The sequence below is a fragment of the Megalops cyprinoides genome, chromosome 7 (assembly GCF_013368585.1).
Source record: "Megalops cyprinoides isolate fMegCyp1 chromosome 7, fMegCyp1.pri, whole genome shotgun sequence".
Taxonomy (NCBI): domain Eukaryota; kingdom Metazoa; phylum Chordata; class Actinopteri; order Elopiformes; family Megalopidae; genus Megalops; species Megalops cyprinoides.
This window is the reverse complement of record NC_050589.1, coordinates 1,401,455-1,424,204: the sequence shown is the minus strand read 5'-3', so window position 1 is coordinate 1,424,204 and position 22,750 is coordinate 1,401,455. Positions and strand designations below refer to the sequence as shown.

General features: G+C 44.4%; 1 protein-coding gene across 3 annotated transcripts in view; it reads right to left on the bottom strand.

Annotated features, from left to right (window-relative positions):
• slc6a1a (solute carrier family 6 member 1a) overlaps nucleotides 1–18,292 on the bottom strand; it is a 19,579-nt gene extending 1,287 nt beyond the window's left edge. Inside the window, exons 1-16 of one of the 3 annotated variants that reach the window (XM_036533613.1) lie at nucleotides 18,206–18,292; nucleotides 16,442–16,564; nucleotides 9,212–9,550; nucleotides 8,761–8,892; nucleotides 8,333–8,433; nucleotides 7,584–7,693; nucleotides 7,343–7,475; nucleotides 6,574–6,708; nucleotides 6,159–6,262; nucleotides 5,600–5,724; nucleotides 4,570–4,682; nucleotides 3,427–3,558; nucleotides 2,574–2,676; nucleotides 2,199–2,299; nucleotides 801–968; nucleotides 1–8 (exon numbers count right to left, since the gene is read on the bottom strand). The exon at nucleotides 1–8 is cut by the window's left edge and continues 1,287 nt beyond it. In XM_036533613.1, coding sequence (XP_036389506.1) covers nucleotides 1–8; nucleotides 801–968; nucleotides 2,199–2,299; nucleotides 2,574–2,676; nucleotides 3,427–3,558; nucleotides 4,570–4,682; nucleotides 5,600–5,724; nucleotides 6,159–6,262; nucleotides 6,574–6,708; nucleotides 7,343–7,475; nucleotides 7,584–7,693; nucleotides 8,333–8,433; nucleotides 8,761–8,892; nucleotides 9,212–9,446 — 1,700 coding nt within the window. In that variant the 5' untranslated portion in view covers nucleotides 9,447–9,550; nucleotides 16,442–16,564; nucleotides 18,206–18,292. Of the gene's footprint in view, nucleotides 9–800; nucleotides 969–2,198; nucleotides 2,300–2,573; nucleotides 2,677–3,426; nucleotides 3,559–4,569; nucleotides 4,683–5,599; nucleotides 5,725–6,158; nucleotides 6,263–6,573; nucleotides 6,709–7,342; nucleotides 7,476–7,583; nucleotides 7,694–8,332; nucleotides 8,434–8,760; nucleotides 8,893–9,211; nucleotides 9,551–10,017; nucleotides 10,236–10,744; nucleotides 11,024–16,441; nucleotides 16,565–18,205 lie in introns of those variants that run through there. The other 2 variants (XM_036533612.1, XM_036533614.1) reach the window with 2 other exon arrangements.
• Nucleotides 18,293–22,750: the final 4,458 nt, after the last annotated feature.

Below are 22,750 nucleotides of genomic sequence, written 5' to 3'. Positions count from 1 at the left end.
CGAAGACGCTGGAGACACAGAAGCAGGCTGGGCTCAGTCTGTCACTGCTTCTGCTGCTTAAACATTTTAGCCTAATATTGTCAGTCACTCGTACACTTTAGCATTATAGCATTAGTTGCTAATACACTTTAGCATTATAGCATTAGTTGCTAATACACTTTAGCATTATAGCGTTAGTTGCTAATACACTTTAGCATTACAGCGTTAGTTGCTAATACACTTTAGCATTACAGTGTTAGTTGCTAATACACTTTAGCATTACAGTGTTAGTTGCTAATACACTTTAGCATCACAGCGTTAGTTGCTAATACACTTTAGCATCTTTGTGTCAGTTCCTTCCAGTTTTTCCCTGTGTTGGGGTGTGCAGTAGTTGTCCTCACACGGCTCGTCACAGAACTCTGACTTCAGATTCGATCCAGTGATTCAGGCACCAGCTCAGATTCCCCTCAGATATTTTATTACACACGTAAGCAGTGTGAGTGAACAGGAATCTCAGTGAAAGCAGTGAAAGAAAGGCACTGAAGCAGTAAGAATAACCCAACAATCAGTTACTTCTGAGCTGCAGGATTGTAAGGAAGTGTTTTAGTGTTATGACAATGAGATGATTTACACCGCGTCAACGTCAGAGTGAGGTGGATTACAGTGATATGGTTTAGAGCAAGTTAACCTCAGAGTGAGGTGGATTACAGTGATATGGTTTAGAGTAAGTTAACCTCAGAGTGAGGTGGATTACAGTGATATGGTTTAGAGTAAGTTAACCTCAGAGTGAGGTGTTTCAGTGTCACAGCGAGCGGGGTTACCTCTTTGTACGAGCCCTTCAGGGTGAGGTACATGTAGCCCATGTATCCGGGGATAAGGACCATGGAGGACAGAGCCATGCACCACCCGACCCCCTGCCCCCATGCTGGAAACACGTAGTTATTTAGAGTGAGCGGAACCATCTGGATGGCGCTGAAGAGGAACACTCCCTGAGAGGAAAAACATCACGTCACAATACCAGCATCACGTCACAATACCAGCATCACGTCACAATACCAGCATCACGTCACAATATCAACATCACGTCACAATACCAGCATCACGTCACAATATCAACATCACGTCACAATACCAGCATCACGTCACAATACCAGCATCACGTCACAATACCAGCATCATGTCACAATATCAACATCACGTCACAATACCAGCATCACGTCACAATACCAATATCATATCACAATACTGATAACCTGATAACCTCAAGTCATACAAGGATGCCTAATTATACTTCACCCTCACAATGTTAGCATGGGGTGCAAAAAGACATTTTTTTTCCTAAGCTACATCCATCGGCAGAAATGTTTTTTATTATAGCGATGAATCATCAATCATACTGCCGCTTAGTGCTGCCAGGCTGAGAGGGAAGGAGGAGGAGTGAGGAAGAGCAGGTAGCACTTCACTCCAGCCCCGCAGAGTGTCTCAGCCTGGGGAAGCCGCTGCACTATGGAGCTCGAGAGCAGGGTTCAGCGCCTGGCTCCAGAAAATAAGCTCCTCATGTGTTCAGAAGCCCCTGCCCACTGCAGCAGACAGCTAAAATAATCCTTTCACGTGTGACGGAGGACTGAAGACTGCATAAAGCCAGATTCCAGAGAGCAGAGTGGCAGACAGCTGCAGCTGCGGGTGAATACGGCTGCAATGCTGTCGTTTCAACCAGTAAAGTGTATTAAGCAAATCAGAATTCTGAATAGAAACATTATGTCTTTGGTTTTAATTTATAAAGCCAATGATCCAGCCTCAGCAGAAGAGACTGAGGGCAAACAGAGGCTTGCACCCTGTAAAACAGAGGTGTCTTCCTCACTGAAAATGCCATTATGTCCCTCATTCAGGTGCAGGTGCAGCCAGGTGCAGCTCTGCCAGGTGCAGGTGCAGCTCTGCCAGGTGCAGCTCTGCCAGGTGCAGGTGCAGCTCTGCCAGGTGCAGCTCTGCCAGGTGCAGGTGCAGCTCTGCCAGGTGCAGTTCTGCCAGGTGCAGGTGCAGCTCTGCCAGGTGCAGGTGCAGCTCTGCCAGGTGCAGTTCTGCCAGGTGCAGGTGCAGCTCTGCCAGGTGCATGTAAACCCAAACAGGCCTGACTAAAACTGTTCTCAGATCAGTGAAAACGCCGCCCAGCTGAGCAGCCTGTGTAGATGTGTGTGTGAACGGAGAGGAGCAGAACTCACAGCTACGATGAGGGGGGTGAACACCACCCAGCACAGCTTCCACCACAGGCACGGCTTGTAGCCAATCATCTCCTGGATGTTGTCATAGAACTTATTGACCCCTGCAGGACAGAGGAATGCATGAACTGTATGTTGCATGTACAGTACCGTATGAAATGATTAAACTGCAAGTGTTAAATGCATGTACAGTGCTGCATGTTTAAATGCATACAGAATGCAGGTTTGTTGGTAACAAGCTGTGGGTTGTGGTGAGTAGAGGCCTGATAGTGAGGATGCAGTGGTTCCTGCAAAAGCAGGCCAGTCACTGATGATGCTGTGGTTCGTAGGAAGAGCAGATTCATTTGAAATGGAAAGTCATTCAGAGGGGATTCTCACCGTAACACCAGGATATGGAGATGCACTCGAAGAAGACCAGGAAGAGCAGGCACATCCCGCTGGCAGAGTAGTAGTCAAAGAGTTTGAAGACGTAGATGCCGCCCTGGGGAGGACAGATGGCAGCAGTGTGCGGCGATAGCAAAAACATTTCTCACGGCTTCTGCACCCTGACTTTGGAACTGGCACCACATATCAAGCTCACCTCACTGCAACACCCGCTACGCCTGAACAGGAAGTATGAAGCGCAGTGAAAGCAATCCTATAACACACTCATGCGCGGCCAAAGGTTTTATGCTACAAGTTCCACTGTGCACCACAGGAGAGTGAGCACTGAATGGAAGGTAAGCACTTCTTGCTGACATAATCTGAATAACTCATAGGCAGCTGATGAACCACTAGGGGGTGCTAATGAACAGTGTGATGAGGGGACTCTGGATAACATAACTCACGCAGACAGGAGCCAGTCAAGTTCCAGCACTGTGTGGTCCGGGTCACTGTCACATGACACAGCCCATACTCCACACTATGTTTATAATTTTAACACCACTTAAATTTGTCTTCTGAAGTAACTGCTGAGTTTGCTTAGTTGTGGTTAATAATATCTTTATAGTCATGCACTGGTTAGTGGATTGACTTTAGTCGTACATCCTAATGCAACATCGGTCCTTTAGTGCATTCTTACAGGGGTAAAAACATACAATAATCTTGGATTTAGAGGTTCAGTGTTACACTGTGTTAGTGCAGGAGTGTTAACGCTCTCTTAGAGTAGCAGTGTTAGTGTTATACTGTGCCAGTGTAGAGCCACTATGCCTCTGCACCACAGAAAAGTGATGTAACAGAAGCACCCCTTTACCTGTGTGATGTTGGACAGGCCAATCACGTAGGACACCAGACAGACCACCGCGATGAAGACCTCTCGTCTTCTTCTCAGTAACCGTGGAAACTCATCCACTAACGCTGTGATAAAACCCTCCACTGTGCAGAACTGGGTCAGCACAGGAGAGACACACCCCAGTCAGCAGAGAGACACACCCCAGTCAGGAGAGACACACCCCAGTCAGGAAAGACAAACTGCAGTCAGCAGAGACACACCCCAGTCAGGAGAGACACACCCCAGTCAGCAGAGAGACACACCCCAGTCAGCAGAGAGACACACCCCAGTAAAGAGAGACAAACCGCAGACAGAAGAGACACACCCCAGTCAGCACAGACACACCCCAGTCAGCACAGACACACCCCAGTTAGTGGAAATACTGCCACTTCAGTGAATATGTATCTGCCAATACTGCATCTATAAATACATATATGCAAATACTACATCTGCAAACAACAGATTCCTGACATCATCTTTTAATGAATTAGTCTTTTTCAAGGTCTAAATTGCTTTTTTAATTGTTTTTAAAAGTAACTAGCAACACGGGTATTTCTCTACAACGTTTGAACAATATGAACATATGCTTCCAGCAATGAATGAGGCAGGTACAAGAGCTTTATCTATTTGACTGCAGTGTTGGCTAAACTTGTACATACTTATAAATGTGTATAAAGCTTGGACAGTCATGCTCACATTTAAGAATATATAGAAGAATATAGATAAGAATACAGGTGAAGAATCTGCATTTATAGATACATAACATATGCCTGTTAAGTGGTGTTTTACCTGGCGGGCAGGTAAGGGAGGAGCTATAGGCAGGGGCTTTACCTGGCGGGCAGGTAAGGGAGGAGCTATAGGCAGGGGCTTTACCTGGCGGGCAGGTAAGGGAGGAGCTATAGGCAGGGGCTTTACCTGGCTGGCAGGTAAGGGAGGAGCTATAGGCAGGGGCTTTACCTGGCGGGCAGGTAAGGGAGGAGCTATAGGCAGGGGCTTTACCTGGCTGGCAGGTAAGGGAGGAGCTATAGGCAGGGGCTTTACCTGGCTGGCAGGTAAGGGAGGAGCTATAGGCAGGGGCTTTACCTGGCGGGCAGGTAAGGGAGGAGCTATAGGCAGGGGCTTTACCTGGCTGTCGATGCCCAGCATGAGCAGCATGGAGAAGAAGAGGATGGCCCACAGGGGGGATACGGGCAGCTGTGTCACTGCCTCTGGGTACGCCAGAAACGCCAAACCTGGACCTGAACACAGTGTCAGTCAGACTTCAGCGCAGAGTATACCAGAAATGCTAAACCTGAACACAGTGTCAGTCAGAGTTCAGCACAGCACATAGGTGCTCAACCAGGTTTTTTCTATTTCTCATTTAGCTGTAGCCCACACAACTTTAAAGTAGAGGTATCAGTTTGAACAAGTCCTCTACACCCATATCTGTAGATATGTAAGTGTCTCACATGTCTGGTGAGGCAGACAGACAGACACTGGAACTACCACAGACTGAAACAGACCAGAGCTGCTGAGCAAGAATGAACCCTAGACAGACATTCTTACAATGTTTAAGGTATTATGACACACATGTGCAGAATGATACAGCTGCAATTTAGTTAGCTGTGATTATATAGTATATATAATATTCAATATGTGCTGCATAGCAGATGATCTTATTCAGAGTGACTGACATGGCTTAGTTTCTCTTACATCATCAGTTTACACAGCTGGATATTTACTGAGGCAGTTTGGGTTCAGAACCATGCCTAAGGGTGAAAAAGCAGTGCCCAGCCGGCACATCGAGCCATCAGTCTTTGGGTTGCCAGGGTTATGAGCCGCGTACCTGACCACTACACCACACAGTAATCCAGTAGTCCACAATAACAGTATCATAATTACATTAACAATATATTTGTATACATCACTTTTCTTACATGGTGTTCTAAGTGATTTCTAAAATAAAGCATAACAGGAATAAAAAAGAAGAAATACAAACTAAAAAATAAAATAAACAAGCATAATAATATTAAAGAACCAAAATGCAGGTGGAAGAGGGCAAAAAACACAGATGTGAGTATAATAAAAACATGAAAAACCAAATTAAAAAATAACTTGCAGGGGTTGCAGGCATTAAACCTTGTCTTGCTTTAGAAGGAATTTGTTAAATAATTACCTGATGCAGCAACATCGGCAATTGGCCTCTTGGTGACATGTGCCATGAAGCCGACAATGGAGAAGATGACGAAGCCAGCGAACATGCTTGTGGAAGAGTTTATGCAGCACACTATGATGGAGTCTCTGTTAGGATAGCGCAAAGACTGCTGATTTAAAATTCAGTGCAACTGTATACACTCACCCTGAATAAACAATGTGTTTTATACAATTTACAACGAACACAAAAGAGGCTTAAATTAATTATTGAAGATTTGAGGTCAGCTATAGTATATTGACTGAATCACCTGTGTGAGGATTCATCTAAGTTGAACAGGTAGACCAGCCTGTCTGTATATCTGTCTGTCTGCCATCATGTGGTAGTCTGTCTGTCTGTCTCTCACTGCTTGTCTGTCTTTTCTGCTTTCTGTCTGCTTGTTTCTTTCTGCAGTCTTGTCTGTCTGAGAGACAGATTCGCTGGTTGCCCTGCCCATATCTCTGCCTGTTCTCTCTACCTAATGGCTGCATGTCAGGCAGCTGGAAGCCCTGATGCAGGGAGATTGAGAGCGCAGAAGCGTCACCTGTAAACATTGTTATTGAAGGGGTTGTAGCTGCCGAGAGCAATCAGTGATCCCAGTCCCAGCCCGTAAGAGAAGAAAATCTGTGTGGCGGCATCCAGCCACACCTGAGAAGAGGATGGAGATGTTTAACCGCCCCTGAGCAATGCTAGTGCTTTATACTGAGTGTGACAGTATTTAAGCTGAGGAACCATACAAAGAGCAGTGTTCATGCTTATACCTTCTCAACTGTGAGAACATTCATTCTAATATTAACATCACAATTATGATTTTTGTATCACCTTAAGATGGTGAGTTATTGTTCTATTTTTCACTGGTTGGCGTTTATGCACTGAAAGTATGCACCGTTGCATGCCATGGATCATTTTGTCTGACCTGAACTGAATTAACACTCTGAGGATGCATGGAGAGTGCGTACCTCTGACTCCTTCAGTTTGCTGAACTCTGGAGTGATATAGAACAGGATCCCGTCCGTGGCTCCCGGGAGGGTGATCCCGCGGATGAAGAGGATGAAGAGCATGATGTAGGGGTAGGTGGCAGAGAAGTACACCACCTGCGGAGCGACATCACCATTACGATGTTTTCATCAAAGGGAAAAGACACCAGAGGAAACACATTAAATCTGTCACAGTGTATCCAATGCTTTCGAACACTTACCCTCAAGCTATTAAACATGTACAAATACTAGTTCTCAGCGGGCAACAATTTTTAAATACAATGGAATTAAGATCTTGATCCAGTCAAAAGGGCAAGTTTGCCTAGTTTACCTAATGTCAGGAATTGACAGAAAAGAATACTAACTGGGAATTTAATCTGTACATGAGGGTTAGCGCTCCTACTGTACTGGTAAGTGCTATGGAACCCTTAAGGACCAGAGGGAGTCAGGACATCTGCTTAACATCTTATATGAAGGAAGGCACCACCAGCTGCACAATGTCCCCTTCTCTGCATTGGGGCTCAGGTTCTACAGGGTCCAGAGGTAAGACTGCCCCCTACTGGCCCACCAACACCACTTCAGTCAACAATCTCCCATCAAAGTACTCACCTCTTAGTGTACTTGCATTGTCATGGCACATGTACACATGTTTAAACTACTTGTTAGTAGGACACATAACATTATATAAATGAAGAAGATCAGCAGAGGAGAGCAGAGTTTCAGAGCCCCACACAGCCTGACAGACCCTCACCTTCCCTGTCCAGCTGACTCCTTTCCAGATGCAGAAGTATACCAGGACCCAGGCGATGGCCAGAGTGATGGCGAGAGGCAGCCGAATCTCACCCGGTTTCTCCAGCCCGTCAGTCATTTGGTGCATGTTGCGTCTGTAAGATCAGAATGAACCCCCAGTAAGGGAGACAATGTCATCATTTTCACATTTTAAAAGAAGGCATGCAGGTGTTGTCTTTTTTAAACACAGAAGGTGAGCTCACTCCCAGAACTCCATGACGGCGCTGGTCAGGTTGGCGGTTTCCACAATGCTGTAGTTGCTGTAGCATCTGTCAGTGTTCCAGGGGTTGTTGCACGATTTCCATGGGAGTTCCTGCAGAAACGAGGGAGGAGAAGGCCATGCATCTGCCTGACTCCCAGTGCAGCCTCTGTCTGAGGGACTCCCACTGAGATTCTACCTCACGAAGAACCAAAGCTCAGTGTCAGCATTACGACCTATACCCCCAGCTTCCACTGCCAGTGCTAACTCATACCCCCAGCTTCCACTGCCAGTGCTAACTCATACCCATCCCACTGCCAGTGCTAACTCATACCCATCCCACTGCCAGTGCTAACTCATACCCATCCCACTGCCAGTGCTAACTCATACCCATCCCACTGCCAGTGCTAACTCATACCCATCCCACTGCCATTGATAACTCATACCCATCCCACTGCCATTGCTAACTCATACCCATCCCACTGCCAGTGCTAACTCATACCCAACCCACTGCCAGTGCTTTCAAAGTAGAAAAGTTGCAGATTCAGTGTAGTGAATGTATATATAGAGAATATTTGCTGTGGTAAACGAGCATATGCAGAATGGTGAAGGACGATACTCTCACAGAGTGCGCAGAAGGGCCGCATATCAGTGTGGTAAAGTATTACACTCTCTGTTGTGAAGAGCATACATGCTGTGGTAACGGAGTAAACTCAGTGTGGTAAATCAATGTTTTTATAGGTGGATACTCACTGCAGTAAAGGAGTTGTACAGGTAGTATATGGCCCAGGCTATGATAACAATGTAATAAATATTCAGCCAGAAGGACAGGACAGCTGCAGCTAGGCCCACACCTGAGGGTGGAGAAAGGTTACGCTACTACACACTGAAATACAGGCTAATAATATGCTGTTAAATATAGCAGTACATTGCAGTGAAAAGATCAGATTTCATGTCATCCCATGAAAAATAAATGTTTAACAATATTTTAGTTATAAATAACTGACCTTTGCCTGTAGATCTTACTGTTTATCAGAATCAGTTTTACATAAAATCAAGTCCCGCATATTCCTACCAGAACAGACTGCATTGCTTCATGGTCCCTGTATGATGGGATTTATTTGGTCTTGAAAAGCAACCGAGCATTTTATAATACTCAGCACATGCGGCCATACGAGTACCTTTAAACATCGGAGCGAGTTTCCAGACTCCCAGTCCCCCTATAGAGGTGTACTGGCCGAGGGAACATTCTAGCAGAAACAAGGGAACTCCAGCGAATATAAGGGTCAGAAAATAGGGAATCAAGAAGGCTCCTGGACAGAAATGAGAGAGGGAAACACGTGATAATACATAATACGCTAATAATATACATAATAAAAACATCACAATATGTCATTTATAAACATGACCGACGTATATTCAGGTATCATTTTGTATCACGAACAATTCAGCGACTAAACAATATTTAGACTAATTCATGAAATCAATGCTGTCGCTATGAACAAGCTTTCATACGATCTCAAAGGAGGGAAACTGAGCGCATTCAAACTTTAGCCTTGGATCTTATTTTCATAATGCGATGGAAGAGGTCGAGCTGTAGTGAATCAGGCAGGGAACCGCCGCTGATTTTACCTCCGCCGTTTTTGCCACAGAGGTACGGAAACCGCCACACGTTCCCCAGTCCGATTGCATAACCAACGCACGACAGCAGAAAGTCGAATTTTCCTGCCCAGGTTTCTCTGTCGGGAATTTCCTTTTTCTTTTTGTCGGTCTTCGCCGCCGGTGTCTTCGGCTTGTCGTTGCCAGGTGCTTCGTTGACCTCTGTGAGGACGTGTCCATCGGCCGCTTTGGCGCCATTCGTCGCCATGTCTCCGAATCTGGCGGGGGTCCGCGCCGCTGGACGAGACGCTTCAGCACCGGTCCACGTGGACAGCAGCTTCGCGGTGTGGCGCACAGCCCTGAGCCGAAACGCTGGGGTCGGGGACACAGTAAAATAATACAGCAATCATAACTGCTCAGCATTTTAAATCCTAGGCGAAACGCTGTGCAGAATACAGAGTTGACATCGAGAGCCTAATTCCCTGTCTTTTAAAAGCATTTGCCATGGAAACCGCTTCAGCTGGAGAAAGATAAATATGTAATTGAATTCATATTATTTAAGGCAAACACAGCCTTTGAGCGAGAGCATACATGATGATATTTGTTATATTAATTTATCATTACCGGATTCCCAAGATTCTAGTTGCACTACTTTCGGAATACATAATTATCGATAAACATTCGCTTTGCCTATTTTTTACTCGACCAGACTACTAAGGTTCGGCTACAACTAGAGCAGTTAAAGCATTAGCATGTTGACTCTTATCTGTAAAAAATGTGGGATTTATATTTTGCTTAATTGTTTTTTTTTTCTTTCCACGGTGGCAGCGAAGACTCACCTGTTCTGGATTATGAATGATAAATTAAAATGGAGCTCGCAGGTTCATCAAGGAAGATGACATTTAATCATAAATAACATCGTGTTAACAAAATAAAATTAATTACACCAAAGCTGTATCGTAATATTTAATGTAGACTCGCGCAGTGCAGGATGCAATTAAGGACACGCCGATATGGAGATATGGATATTTCGTTTTTACATTAATCACTACACCTCCTTAATGAAGCTGAATTACTGAATAAAATTACTCTCTGACAAAGTTATAGGTGCAAAAATTTTGACATGCGAAAGCTGACAGCGTTCCGTCCGCGCGCTCCAACACAATTAGACTGTAAAACTAACGGGCGCCGCGAGCGCAAATCTTTACGCATCAGCCCGGGGCATCCTTTTCCTCACCAGAGAAACGTGAAAAGGGACATACTTTACATGGCTATAGAAATATAAATATTAAATCAACTTCGCACAGTCCACTCAAACCATGTAGTCTCCACACAAGATGATATATATGGAAAAAATCCCTCAGTAGCTCGGTATTGTTGGCACGCACCAGTCCTTGGATACCAGCACTGCAACGGGTACAGCGTCGATAAATAGGCTAATGATATTATCTCAAAAATATTTCTAGCAGTGGTATCAAGTACCAATTTAAGGATATATGCCACGATATATGAATTATGAGAACCATAGACAGATTCTCATTGATCAGAATAAAATATTTTACTCACAAAATTCGGTTGCCCGTCACAATATAAGCGATGAAGACATCCGTTGTTCCCTTCAAGTTATGAATTTGCAGTGTTATCCGGGAAATCACAATATGTTGTTGTTATTGTTTTTTTATGCAAAGACTTAAAGAATTCCGAGAAGCCCTCCCTTTCGGAAGGTGCAGAGACGTTCCGCGGAGCTGTCCAGAGGAGGGAGGTGCTGAGGAGGCTTTAAACGGCACGAGGGAGAGCAGCTTCGCCTCGTGCCACCGTCTTACACCAACAGCCAGAAACGGTGCATGTAGCACAAATCCCAACTATCATCCGCACACAGTAGCGTCAATGTCATCTGAAAGTCGACCCTCCTCGCCTACAACACACCCGCCACTGAGATCACCGCGAGTTCGGGACCGGGGCATCGTCTTGCCTTGCGCCTTTAAGTGTTTTTGAGTTTTCAGCTTTATGAATACTTTCCTGCTTAATTAATAGTGATCAGCATTTCCCAGATGATATTCATGTAGTCTGTCTTGACGTCAAGACTATTCAAAGATCATGAAGTTGTCCCAAAACCCCGTCCTCACTTGTCCTCTGTAGTATTGGTGGGTGTACCAACACTCCGACTTAAAGGATTCAGAAGGAAATAGTGTCAGAAAGACTGAATAGTTATAGCAGATAGTAGATAAGTGAAAATACAACGCATTGAAAAATGAAGGCATTCACACCCAATACTAATCATAATGAGGGTTGGGGTATTTTGGAATTTGTAAAATGTCATAGGCCTGACAGTATTCATGACAGGTGAAATCCTCCCGTTTCTTTCAAAATGTCCGCTTTTCCAATGCTGAACAGAACCGAACTTAACTCTTTCATTGTACCGACTCCAGTGCCTAAACCAGGCCTGGTATTGTGGGCAAATTTAAAACTGCGCTCCGAGAGTGTCCCCGTGGAAGATATAAAACGAGGGCTGTGAGAGATAACAAGATTACACCGCTTTGACTCTCTGTCGTTTGGATCATTTACCATCGTTAACATAGTCCGAATTACATCTACTAATGTATTAGCCGAATGAAAAATTTACACCATTTTTGGAGTATCATTTTTTTTTTATTTGGATGAGATGCCAAACATCGCGAAACATCGTATATCTATTTTGAAATTCACATCGTATATCTGTTGTGAAATAAATACACAGGAAAAAAGGAACCCGTTTTTATTTCATATTTGTGGACTGCGCGCGCTGGGAAAACACTTCCCTCGGGCCTGTTTAAAAAGGTCACGAGGATGACAACGCAGTAAAAGTTTTCATGGAAAGCATCTGACGAGTGGCTGAAATGGAGGCAGATGGGGAGCCAATGAGGGGTGAAGTAACCCACTCGATGATACCACATGAAATTTAGCGTTTAAAATCCCATCTGGTTCGCCCCCCCTCGGGCTGCGAGGTTTTAAACGTGACACGCGCTCCTGAACCTGCGGTGGAAATGCGAGCGCGTGGCAACTGCTGGTGACACGCTTGATTGCTCAACCAGGCGCTGAACCGACCGGGTTTGCACAAGGTAACGCATGCAGAGCCTTGCTTTGGTCTAGCTTTTAAGGTTTAATGCATGAATAGGTCAGAATGATTAGATGTCAGCGCCGTCCTCGTCATGCCTTCACTGTCTCTGGTAGTGCGTAGGTGCTTCACTTAGTTTTCTAATGGCGTTTGTTCGTGACTGGATGAGGTCTCCTGTCACACGAACTCCAAAATCATTAAACATAAACATAAAAAGAAAGGTTTCACTGTTAATGTGTGTATATATATGTATTTTTTTAAAAAATATAACTATACTATTATTATCATAACAAAATAATACAGCATTTTGGATATACTAAAGGATAATTTAGATATGATTAACGGTTGATTCATAACTGACCATCATAGTAGTGTAAATGCAACATCACGTCATGAGTCAGAGATGATTGGACATAGGTGATAATTGTGTCTTAATCAAGAAATTCAAAAAAGAAAAATAGAGAAATAAACCAACATCCTCTGCTCAAGGAGCCCAGCTTCTGTGCCAACCTGCCAGTGCTGTGTTCTGTGTCTGGGGTGTTGAGACTTGGCAGCACCTGATCTGCCAGAAACAGTGCATCAACAACAGGCCGCAGTCTGGGAAACAGGTAGTGACTCAACATGTCAGAATCCCACACTTCTTAAACAGAGTCATCTGTTTGATCTCTGTATTTACCAGCCATCAGACATGAATGGATTTTAAACCCCAGCATGTCTGGCAATCAGCTGCCGCTCCTGGGTCCTGTTTCAGGGATGCATGGCACTGTGAGAAACCCCTCACACTGACATTGGATTAAAAATCCTTTCTTCCCAGACACTGAGAGGGCTGATCAAACATTGGAGTCTGTGCCTGAGTAGCTGAGTATTGAGTGATGCAGGGACTGTCTCAAAACTACTATCTGTTTGAGCAGAGAAGTAAAATGGGGAAGTGAGTGTGATAGTGAATAGAGAGGTACAGACGCAGTACACTGCCCGTCTCCATCCTGTCACTCTCAGCACGCTGTCACTAATGCCCCTCGGACTAAAAGTCTAACATTCTCCGGATGAATGCTCCTGTTGACGTTTTGTCCGTTTCGTGTCCCTGGACCGTGAGGCTTGTCCTCACCAGCCACTGTTCATGCTGTTTGTTTCTGACCTGAAAAAGGGCTGTGCCCCTCCCTCACTGAGAGCTCCCTCCAATGTAAAAGCAGTTCCTCACTGTACCACTAGATGGAGAGACAGCCAGTGATGTAGTCACTGCACCGGAAAAGTGCCTGTTCAGTTCTTACTTTAATTAATGCTAAATTACAGTTTAAAATGACTGAGATGATAATGGAATTTTCTTAAAGCTGTCAGTCCTGTTGTGTTTTTTGTCTTTCCAGCATTCAGCTATCTGAGATCATACGTACGTTACTTAGCATGAGTCCTTAATATGGTAACATACTGTATTAATTTAAAACAATTAAAATATGTTATATTTAATTGCTTCATAAACACCTTAAACTTAGACTACAAAGGTGAAGTGTCATGGCAGCAATTTATTTCCAATGTTAACCAAAAATACAAAAGGGATCTTTTGCCCCTACAGTCCTACAATCTTTTATCTCTGCACAGAATATTTAAGTCTTCTCTTTGAAATTAAACACAAGATTTGCTCTTTTTCTAGATGATAACATGATTTTCATTAATTGTAACAACCAGCCAACTTACTGGTTGACAAATAGTTTCGGATAGAATAACAAACAAATAAACAAAATAATACAAAAACTTGACTGAAATTTACCATTATTTACTGAAATGTACAAAGAGCTTAATGTGTGGTACAGTCAGTGTTTTTCCTTTTTTCCAGGGTGTATTGCAGCCCTCCCCAGAATAGGAAGCTCCTTTGTCTCTGAAATGACCCAGATTTGAGAAGCAGTTCTGTAGCCTCAGTCTGTTCTGCTGATAACTGGGGGCTGATTTTACACCAGCGCTTCTGAATGGCTCAGACAGACTGATCTGGGATCAGAGGCAGGGACGCTGGCAGACGTGGGTCTGATAAGAGGAGAGATGTTGCTCGGGATCCCGTCAGTATGGAGAGATCGTATCCGCACCCCTGTGGAGGATCTCCCTGCACCTGTGTACTGGCTGTGCATGCTATCACTCCACATGCTTATCTTACATTCATCAAACTCACCACATAGTCTACTATATTTACACACTGGGAATCAACCCCAGTACTCACAGGACGTGAAAAATCCTGATATGGCAAAGGGCTCATGTTTCAAACAGTACAAAACCTGGGAATTATGCTGAGAGTTTAATTCCTAAAGTATGGCGCCAGGCTGCAGTGGCTCGTTAGGTGCTCTGATGAGCAGATCTCACAGCCGGGCCTGCGTGAATGCACTCTCAGCGAGCTGCATCACAATGCCAGCTGACCCATCCTGCAGGCCCGGGCTGCATTCCTCTGTCCCTTTAAGAGGATGAATGTACACATGGAAGTGCACAAAAAAGACTGATCTTCCTTTCAGAGTCACAGGGCAGGTACTGGTGTGTAATGGTGCTGCACATACACACATTAAAAATGACAAGTTATGAGTGTTGCACAACAGACATGGGGACTGATAGTTACCTCCACATGACCAGGAAAGCTAGAAGGAAGAAATTTAAAGTTTTAAGCCATTACATTATTTTTCATGAAACTCACTGCAGGCTAATCATGAGTAAAAATGTGATGAAGGATTTATCGTCTGTCCACTCGTTGCACCCTTCTGAGTTCACACAATGGTAAGTTGTTAAAACAGTGCATATTAGCACGTTAGCCTCCCTGCTGGAGGAGACAGGCTGGTAGAGGAGTATATGTGCAGGATAGTGCATGTTAGCACGTTAGCATGTTAGCCTTCCTGCTGGAGGAGACAGGCTGGAGGGTGGGTTGTGCTGGAGAGCTGGGACATCTGTAGATGTGTTGCCAGGCAACAGCAGAGTGAGTTTCAGTGTGCTCTTCCTGTCTGTCTCTCAGGTGGTAAGATTCAATCGCAGTTCATTAAGTGCCACAGGCACACCATTGGAGTGGAGGAACACCCACTTTTACACTGACTGACAGGAAGAAGCAGAACAGGATATATAAAGTGTTTGGCTCCTGAGACAGCGGTGTGTGAGTGTCATGATACGCTGTCGCTCACTTCATTCCTCTGCTTCACCGGAACAAAGGGGACAGGCTGCTCTGCCAGCGAGCAGCTCTTCAAAAGCACAGCCTGAGCCCAGCGTCCTCGCTTCAAAACCAGCTGTGTCATCTGCTTGCAATAGCAGGCAGCCCGCAGCAGCAGAACACATGGATTTGCTATGCTGGGGATAAGGGGCATAGGTCAGACAGGGTTTCCTCATCCAGCAACTCTCTGTTCAGTTGGATGACATCAGTGGAGTTCCACCTGTCCTTCAACAGGCGTCCACTTCAATATTGTACAGTGTGGAAATTGCAGTGAAAAAAATAGCCACCGGCCTGCGCGCAGCTGAAGTTAAGGATTGCGTTCGTCTTGTTTCAGGACTCCTGCGGGACTGCAGAGATTTTTAGAGTGAGCGAAGATCGAGGTTCAAGTAGCTGGCATCTTGGGTTACAGATTTACAAATTGGGATCAGAACTGAGAGGATCCCTCTAAGGGCATTTATGTGTTGCGTATTTTCAGTGAAATCACTTCCTGTTTAAACCTCACAAGTCATCCAGGATGTCATGGAGACCCTCCTACTTTTGATTGGTTAACAGGACAGCACTTATCTCACATGCCATCACTGTCCAGTCAGTCGGTTCACAGAACACTCAGGCTAATCTGTTGTGATGTCATAAAGGCTGCTATCTTGACTGTCTGAAACTCTTGAGCAGATGCCGCAGCCCGTCAGAGCGAGTGTGAGATGTCAGTCTGCGGGTTTGTTTGCGTGGCTGTTGGTGATGGTGTGTGTTTCAGAGGGATACAGTAATGAATGTGGAGTCGAACCGCACTGTCTCTGTCTACAGCACTCGTCCGCAGGCACGCCGCTCCACACAGCCCTCCTAATCCCCGCCATTCACTCCCATCGCTATGGAAACGGACTCGCTGGCTTGCAGCCTGGCTGGTGTCATGTAAGCACTTCTACAAAGCAGGGACGCTGGCAGGAGGGAATGATTTCAGACACACACCATAACCTGATCAGAGAGAGAAACACAACCAGGAACTCACCTACACCTCGAGCTGATGCTCAGCAGATTCTCCTGAGGGGGAGGGGAGATCCGGCGTTTTTCTGATCCCAGGTGAGAGTCAGCACCTCTTAGACTCCAGCCACACGAGCTCAGAGGGAGACCCCTGCAGTACAGTGTGAAACCATCACCTGGAAGCTGATAAAAGCCAGCCCACAGAGGTAATAGCACAATCCAAGGCAGACTCAGCTGAGATCTTAAACTGTAGCCTCTCCTATTTCAGCATGCCTGCAGTGTTTCATTATCTGCAACACATAGTTTATAACACCTCTGAGGCATTGGGATGACAGGTTGCTACCATAGATTACAGTAAACATGTTTAATAGCATAATAATAACAGTGTAATAACATTACAATAAATCAGTATTAACAATAATTATTCATGTTAATTGGAATTATTAGTCTATAATGTGTCAATGAGCGGATACCCTTGAGGAGTCAGAATACCCTATTTCTTACAGCAAGTGCATTGATCACAAAGAAAACATTAACTATTCAGTCATGTAACTTTTTCATTGCGTTCACCCAGGCAATGATTTTATTTATTTTTTAACCAAAAATCCATGTTAAAAGCATTTATGCATCATCTTTTAGCTGAATTCTAATTTCAACAAAATCCTGTTGAGTTTGATAACCATTCTGAAAGAGTCTTCGCAAATAAATTCTCTTTCATTCTTAAAAGGAGGAGGAGTAGCTTTTAAATGCAAAATGTGGTCAAGCGCTCAAATGGTGGGCGGCAGTGTAGCATAGTGGCTAAGGAGCAGGGCTCATAGCTGAAAGGTTGCTGGTTTGATTCCCCATGGGGGCACTGCTGCTGTACCCTTGGGCAAAGTACTTAACCCAGAATGCCTCAGTAAATATCCAGCTGTATGAATAGATAATATTGTTAAAAACTGTAACCTATGTAGGTTGCTCTGGATAAGAGCGTCTGCTACTTGCCAATAATGTAATGTAATAGTGTGGTGACAGTGTTGAGCACCAGCATGTTTTTCTGTACTACATTTGGACTACTGCCTGTAAAGGACTACTCTTTTTTAGTGGGGGGCTGACCTGTGGTTAGCCTGTGCTGCTCCCCACTTACAGCGTTGCCCCAAACCCCCCCCCCCCCCGCCATGCTGAATAGATGCCCCTCAGTCTATGCTGTGGCTGTGAAGGACAGCCCCCCCCCCCCATGCCCCCCCACACTCACATACACAAACACAGACAGGACAGAGGCGACTGCAGGGAAGGTGTTTACCGGGAAACTCAGACAAGGTCACCCCCTGACAGCCAGGGGGTGCTGTGTCCATTAAAGTCACAGTGGACTCAGCGAGGATTCATTAAAATAAACCTTTATAGATAAAGGCACACGCTTGCACGGAACAAACTGCCAGACTGTGTTGTGTTTGATTGGGTCCCTGAAGAAACGCAGAATAAAGCCTGTGGATCAAAACGGTACCCGCGGTTACTGTTGCCGTCAGTCACACATTTCCCTCCTATATCTGTGAATGACAGCAAAATGAATACCCAGCAAACAGGGCATGGTGGAACCTGGCTACAGAGGAAAGCTTGTTTTGCAGTTCTCTCTATTTTTTAAATAGCAGAATTAGATGTTTTCACTATTTGTGAAATTTCGTGATCATTCCAACACCTGTAAAAATCTAAGCACCCATTGAGAACTGTATGGAAGCATTAATTACATACATGCAATGTATTGTGAGAAATAAGAAACCGAATGACAAATTTTACATCAGAGTTCAGTTCATACCTCTGTGTAGCAGTGACTGAGAGTCTCAGCAATTTGCTCCAAGCCAAAAAGAGGAAGGGAGAGAAAGAGAGAAGAGAAACAAACAGCATCAAGAGACACATTGATATTATTATCAATGTTATTGTTATTAACAATGTTATTATTATTATGATGGCACAAAAATCAAACCCCAGAACATGCTGCCATAATCCTCGCACACAGTCCTGTATGAATCATTAACAGGGATCAGATCTTACCTGACTTTCAGGTTATTTTGTTTGCTTTAGTGTGGAGGGTCAGAATTATCAAGGGCCATATGTGTAGCACAGACTGGAGCCAATTCTGCATGGGGGGGATCCTTCCCATCAGGCAGTGGGAGCAGCAGACTCCACCCACAGGAAGCGCCTGGTTCCTATCCCCTGGACACGGTCTGTCTCACACACACACACACATACACGTGCAAGCATGCACGCACGCACACACACACACACGCACACACACACACACACACACACACACATACACACACACACACACACACACACACACACACACACACACACATACACACACACACACACACACACACACACACACACACACACACACACACACACACACACACACCTCTGTACCTGCCTCTTTGAAGGGAATTTACCTCTGAAGTAAAATATTCCAACAGGAAACTGCTCTGTTGTCACCTCGGCAGTGATGTCATTGAAGAAAAAATTATTATCCAATCAATGCAGGCTCATCCGCATAAACACATCCATCTGCTTCGAACCCCTATGCACTAAACACATACTGCATCCCTACTGAATCTGTTTTGGGATGCTAAAAACAAACAGAGCATTTGTTTTAAGAGACTAGATCATTTTAATATTCACATAATAATATTTCACTACATCCTTTTATTTTCCAGCTCAGTATGACATATTTAAGGAAATCACATCCCTGAAAAATTAAGTCAGTCAGACAAAATCTCTTGGACTGCGTCCTACTGGATCAAACTGCCAGGAAGATATCTGCTGATGGCAGCTCTTTCTTGTTTGAGGGCTGCATAAATAGAGCTGTCTTATAAGTCTTTAGATTTCCCAGGATGGATTAAAAAGATAAGACACATGACAAGAATTCTGAGGGTTTGACGGAGGAAGATGTTTAAAAATGTTTCCTGCCGCTCCCCCCTGCGGAATGAGGTTTAGGGAAGTGTATTCACAGCATGGCCTTCCCCTCCTCACAGTTTCAGCAGGGAAAAACTCCACAATACATCAGAAAAACGCTGAATGCTGTGATTGTACTTTGATTCACATATTTTTCATTTGGTAGGGTTCAATTCAATTTGTTGAATTTCTGAGGTGATAAATTGCTTTCAGGTAAACGTTTCAGTGGAGGTAGAATGAGGGTAGAATGTTCATAACCAGCCGCATCGATTGATCCATGGAATTAAAAACTCTCTATCCCTCTAGCTGGCAGGCAGTAACCCACTCTTACAGTAAGAATATGTATTTTATATATGCATATACATACTTTATTCTCTTATTTATACATTTTTTCCAAGCTCACGGTGACCGAATAGCGAGGCGTGCTGTTCGTCATATGTGTGTTACATCACAGGAGACGGGGACGCCACAGGGGCCGCGTGGGGGCAAGAATGTATGTCGCTGGGCCAGAAAAAGGGTTGTCATGACAACTTTTGACAGCTTCGCCTAAAAGGTCTTTACAGGAACTCCTCGGGAAGGTAGGGAGACATTATAACAGAGACATTAATGGCTGGCTATTTAAAACACTGACCTTCATTTCGCCCTTCTTGTTACATAAGGACTAGGTCTCATTTTACAGACACATGGAGCTGGGTTGTGCACAATGGATGTTTCTTTATCTATTTTCTTGATACAGTGGACACAGTGGCCATAGACCTCACCTTCACTCCCTGGATACTGCACACTCTTCTTCTTTGTTTCCGTCTGTCTGACCCTGTATTACTCTGTGTTTCCGTCTGTCTGACTTGGCCCGTCTGACCCAAAGGTCACCTGTCCAGTGACCTCCTGACCTCTGACCTTAGACATACAGAAACTGTTGAGTTCATCTTCGCAGGCACACACTCTGACAGCACAAGCCACACCAGGCTGGCTGCAGCCATGCATTAATAGGTGCTGATGTGGGCGTTGGTGTGGAACAGTAACGTAGCTGTTTCCTGGAGCGCAATCACTCCTGCATTACCATATTCATCAGGAAAACAAGACAGGCAATCAGAGATATTACAGCTCCACATAGCTGCACTTAGACAATCCAGACAGTAATATTCAAGCAAAAAAAAGAACGCATTAATTACGTTGGATATACACAATTTTGCAGATTCAGATTTGAGGAATTCTGTCAAGTGAGTCTAAAGCCTACATCTCTGACACACTACTTCATGTTTCTAATAAATCCATAAATCCAGGCAAATTAATATCTATATGCAAGTACATTTCCTTGTATGTATATTTATGGACTAAAATAAGCAAACATGTGATGGTGGCTTTATTACAAGTAAACATATTTAAGTCTACCTGAAAAAGCTTGGTGAAGCAGATGATGTACCAGTGTGTATAAGAATCCCAGCCAGCTGGTGCTGGAAATGACCTCCCTCACTGCCTGCCACAGAGGTACGCTGCCTCAGCCCGGGACAGCAGGCAGGGCACGCCACCGCTCTCCCTCCTCTCACGGTACGCTGCCTCAGCCCGGGACAGCAGACAGGGCACGCCACCGCTCTCCCTCCTCTCACGGTACGCTGCCTCAGCCCGGGACAGCAGGCAGGGCACGCCACCGCTCTCCCTCCTCTCACAGACGCGGTGTCTGCTCTGCAGTTTCATCTCAGTTCAGAATTAAACGGCCAGGCCGCGGGCAGAGAGACGCTCATGGGATCCGGCAAGCAATCTGCTGCGGAGTCCGGACGCACGCACGAGAGGGCCATCCAATCATCTCATTTGTTCCTGCGATACTGAGGTGAGAAGGGGCTGCACTGAAATGGCTGCATTCCATTACCTGTCCAAAGGTCAAAGGTCATTCAGTTCATCCGGTGCTGTTTCCTCAGAGATCTTCACCGTAAAAACAGTACAGTCAGTACAGATTGACAGGAGAGAGGTGGAAAAACAGTTGTGTAATTTGTGTAATTTTTGTAATTTTTTCAGTCATTGTTTTTAACAGAATGTGCAGAGTTTGAGAAAAGGAAATTGTTCGCATCTTCCCTTTCTTGAAGGCTTGCTGTGATTTGAGACAGGAATAGGTCCAAATCCGAATGCCCTGCTGCACAGTTCAGGCCATGTATTTGTGAGGGCAGGAACCCTGACTCCAAGACCTGAGAACTCAATATCAATATCTTTTCTTATTACATTTTTAAATCAATATGGAAAAAGCAGGTAAAAACGTCTTAATTAATATTCTGTAGAAATATCTGTTACGTATATTTAGCCAGTACCAAAGTGGTTAGCGGCTCCAATTAATTTTCAAAAACTGTTTGACAAAAAGCAATAAATTAAACTAAATAAAACATTCTTATTAAGAAAACTTTAGCAAATTGTTTTTAATCTCCTTTTGTAATTAGATGAAGACCAGTTTTACATTTTTGTCTCAAAATATCTTGGGGAATGAACCCTCCAGAGCTGAATGCTGAGTTCAGGTCATTGAAGCACAACCCTCCCTTTCTGAGGAGAATAGCTTTTATATCAACTTCTCAAAACTGTCCAGATGTCCTCTGTATGCTGTGGTGTAGCTATATTCACCCCATAAACATCAGTATTCAGGTTTTGTTAATATTAACCCAGAAACTGTCTTTAAATACAGTACAACCCTAGTTAGTTAGGTGCTGGGGTGGTTTCTATAATTCAAAGACATTTGGTAATATTATTAATCAAAATGACAAAAACTCTCATTATGCTGGATATATGAAATATTGGGCAACCCATAGTCATTTCACCATTCCATATTCAGGATCTGGATCATTCATGTATTGGTGGACAAAAATACAGTTGACATTGTTTGTCAAGGAAATGATACTAAAGTCTCTTCAGAATCCCTGTTTATGAAGGCAGTTATCTGCACTGGGTAACTATAGAAGCAGAGCAACAATCAGGACTCACACCTGCTGTATCACAGAGGCTAGTTACAGGATTACACATTGGTTACAGGGGATTTTAACAATTTAGTTCGCATGTATATGCACATGTACTGGGTATATGTGTGTATGCTACTGGTTTAAAGCCATTTGTAATGGAAGTGTTCGACTTGGAGGGTTCATTATAAGTCAAAGACCCTTCACAAATCACATATCCCTCCCTTCTCTATGGAGCAAATCCCTCTAAAATCGCTTAAAATATTCTCATGTATTTTTAGAGTGGTTTTGTGTGTGCATTGCCTGGCAGGAGAAGCCTACCTTTCCCCCATCTCCCAGCAACCCTCGGCTGAATAGGAGAATTTCAGTCACGGCTTTAAGAGGTTTATTAGCTTCAAAGAGAAAGGAAGCTGGCTCCCTGTCCGTCACTCAGACCAGACAATCCTCACAGCCTCAGACAGGGTGGTGGGATG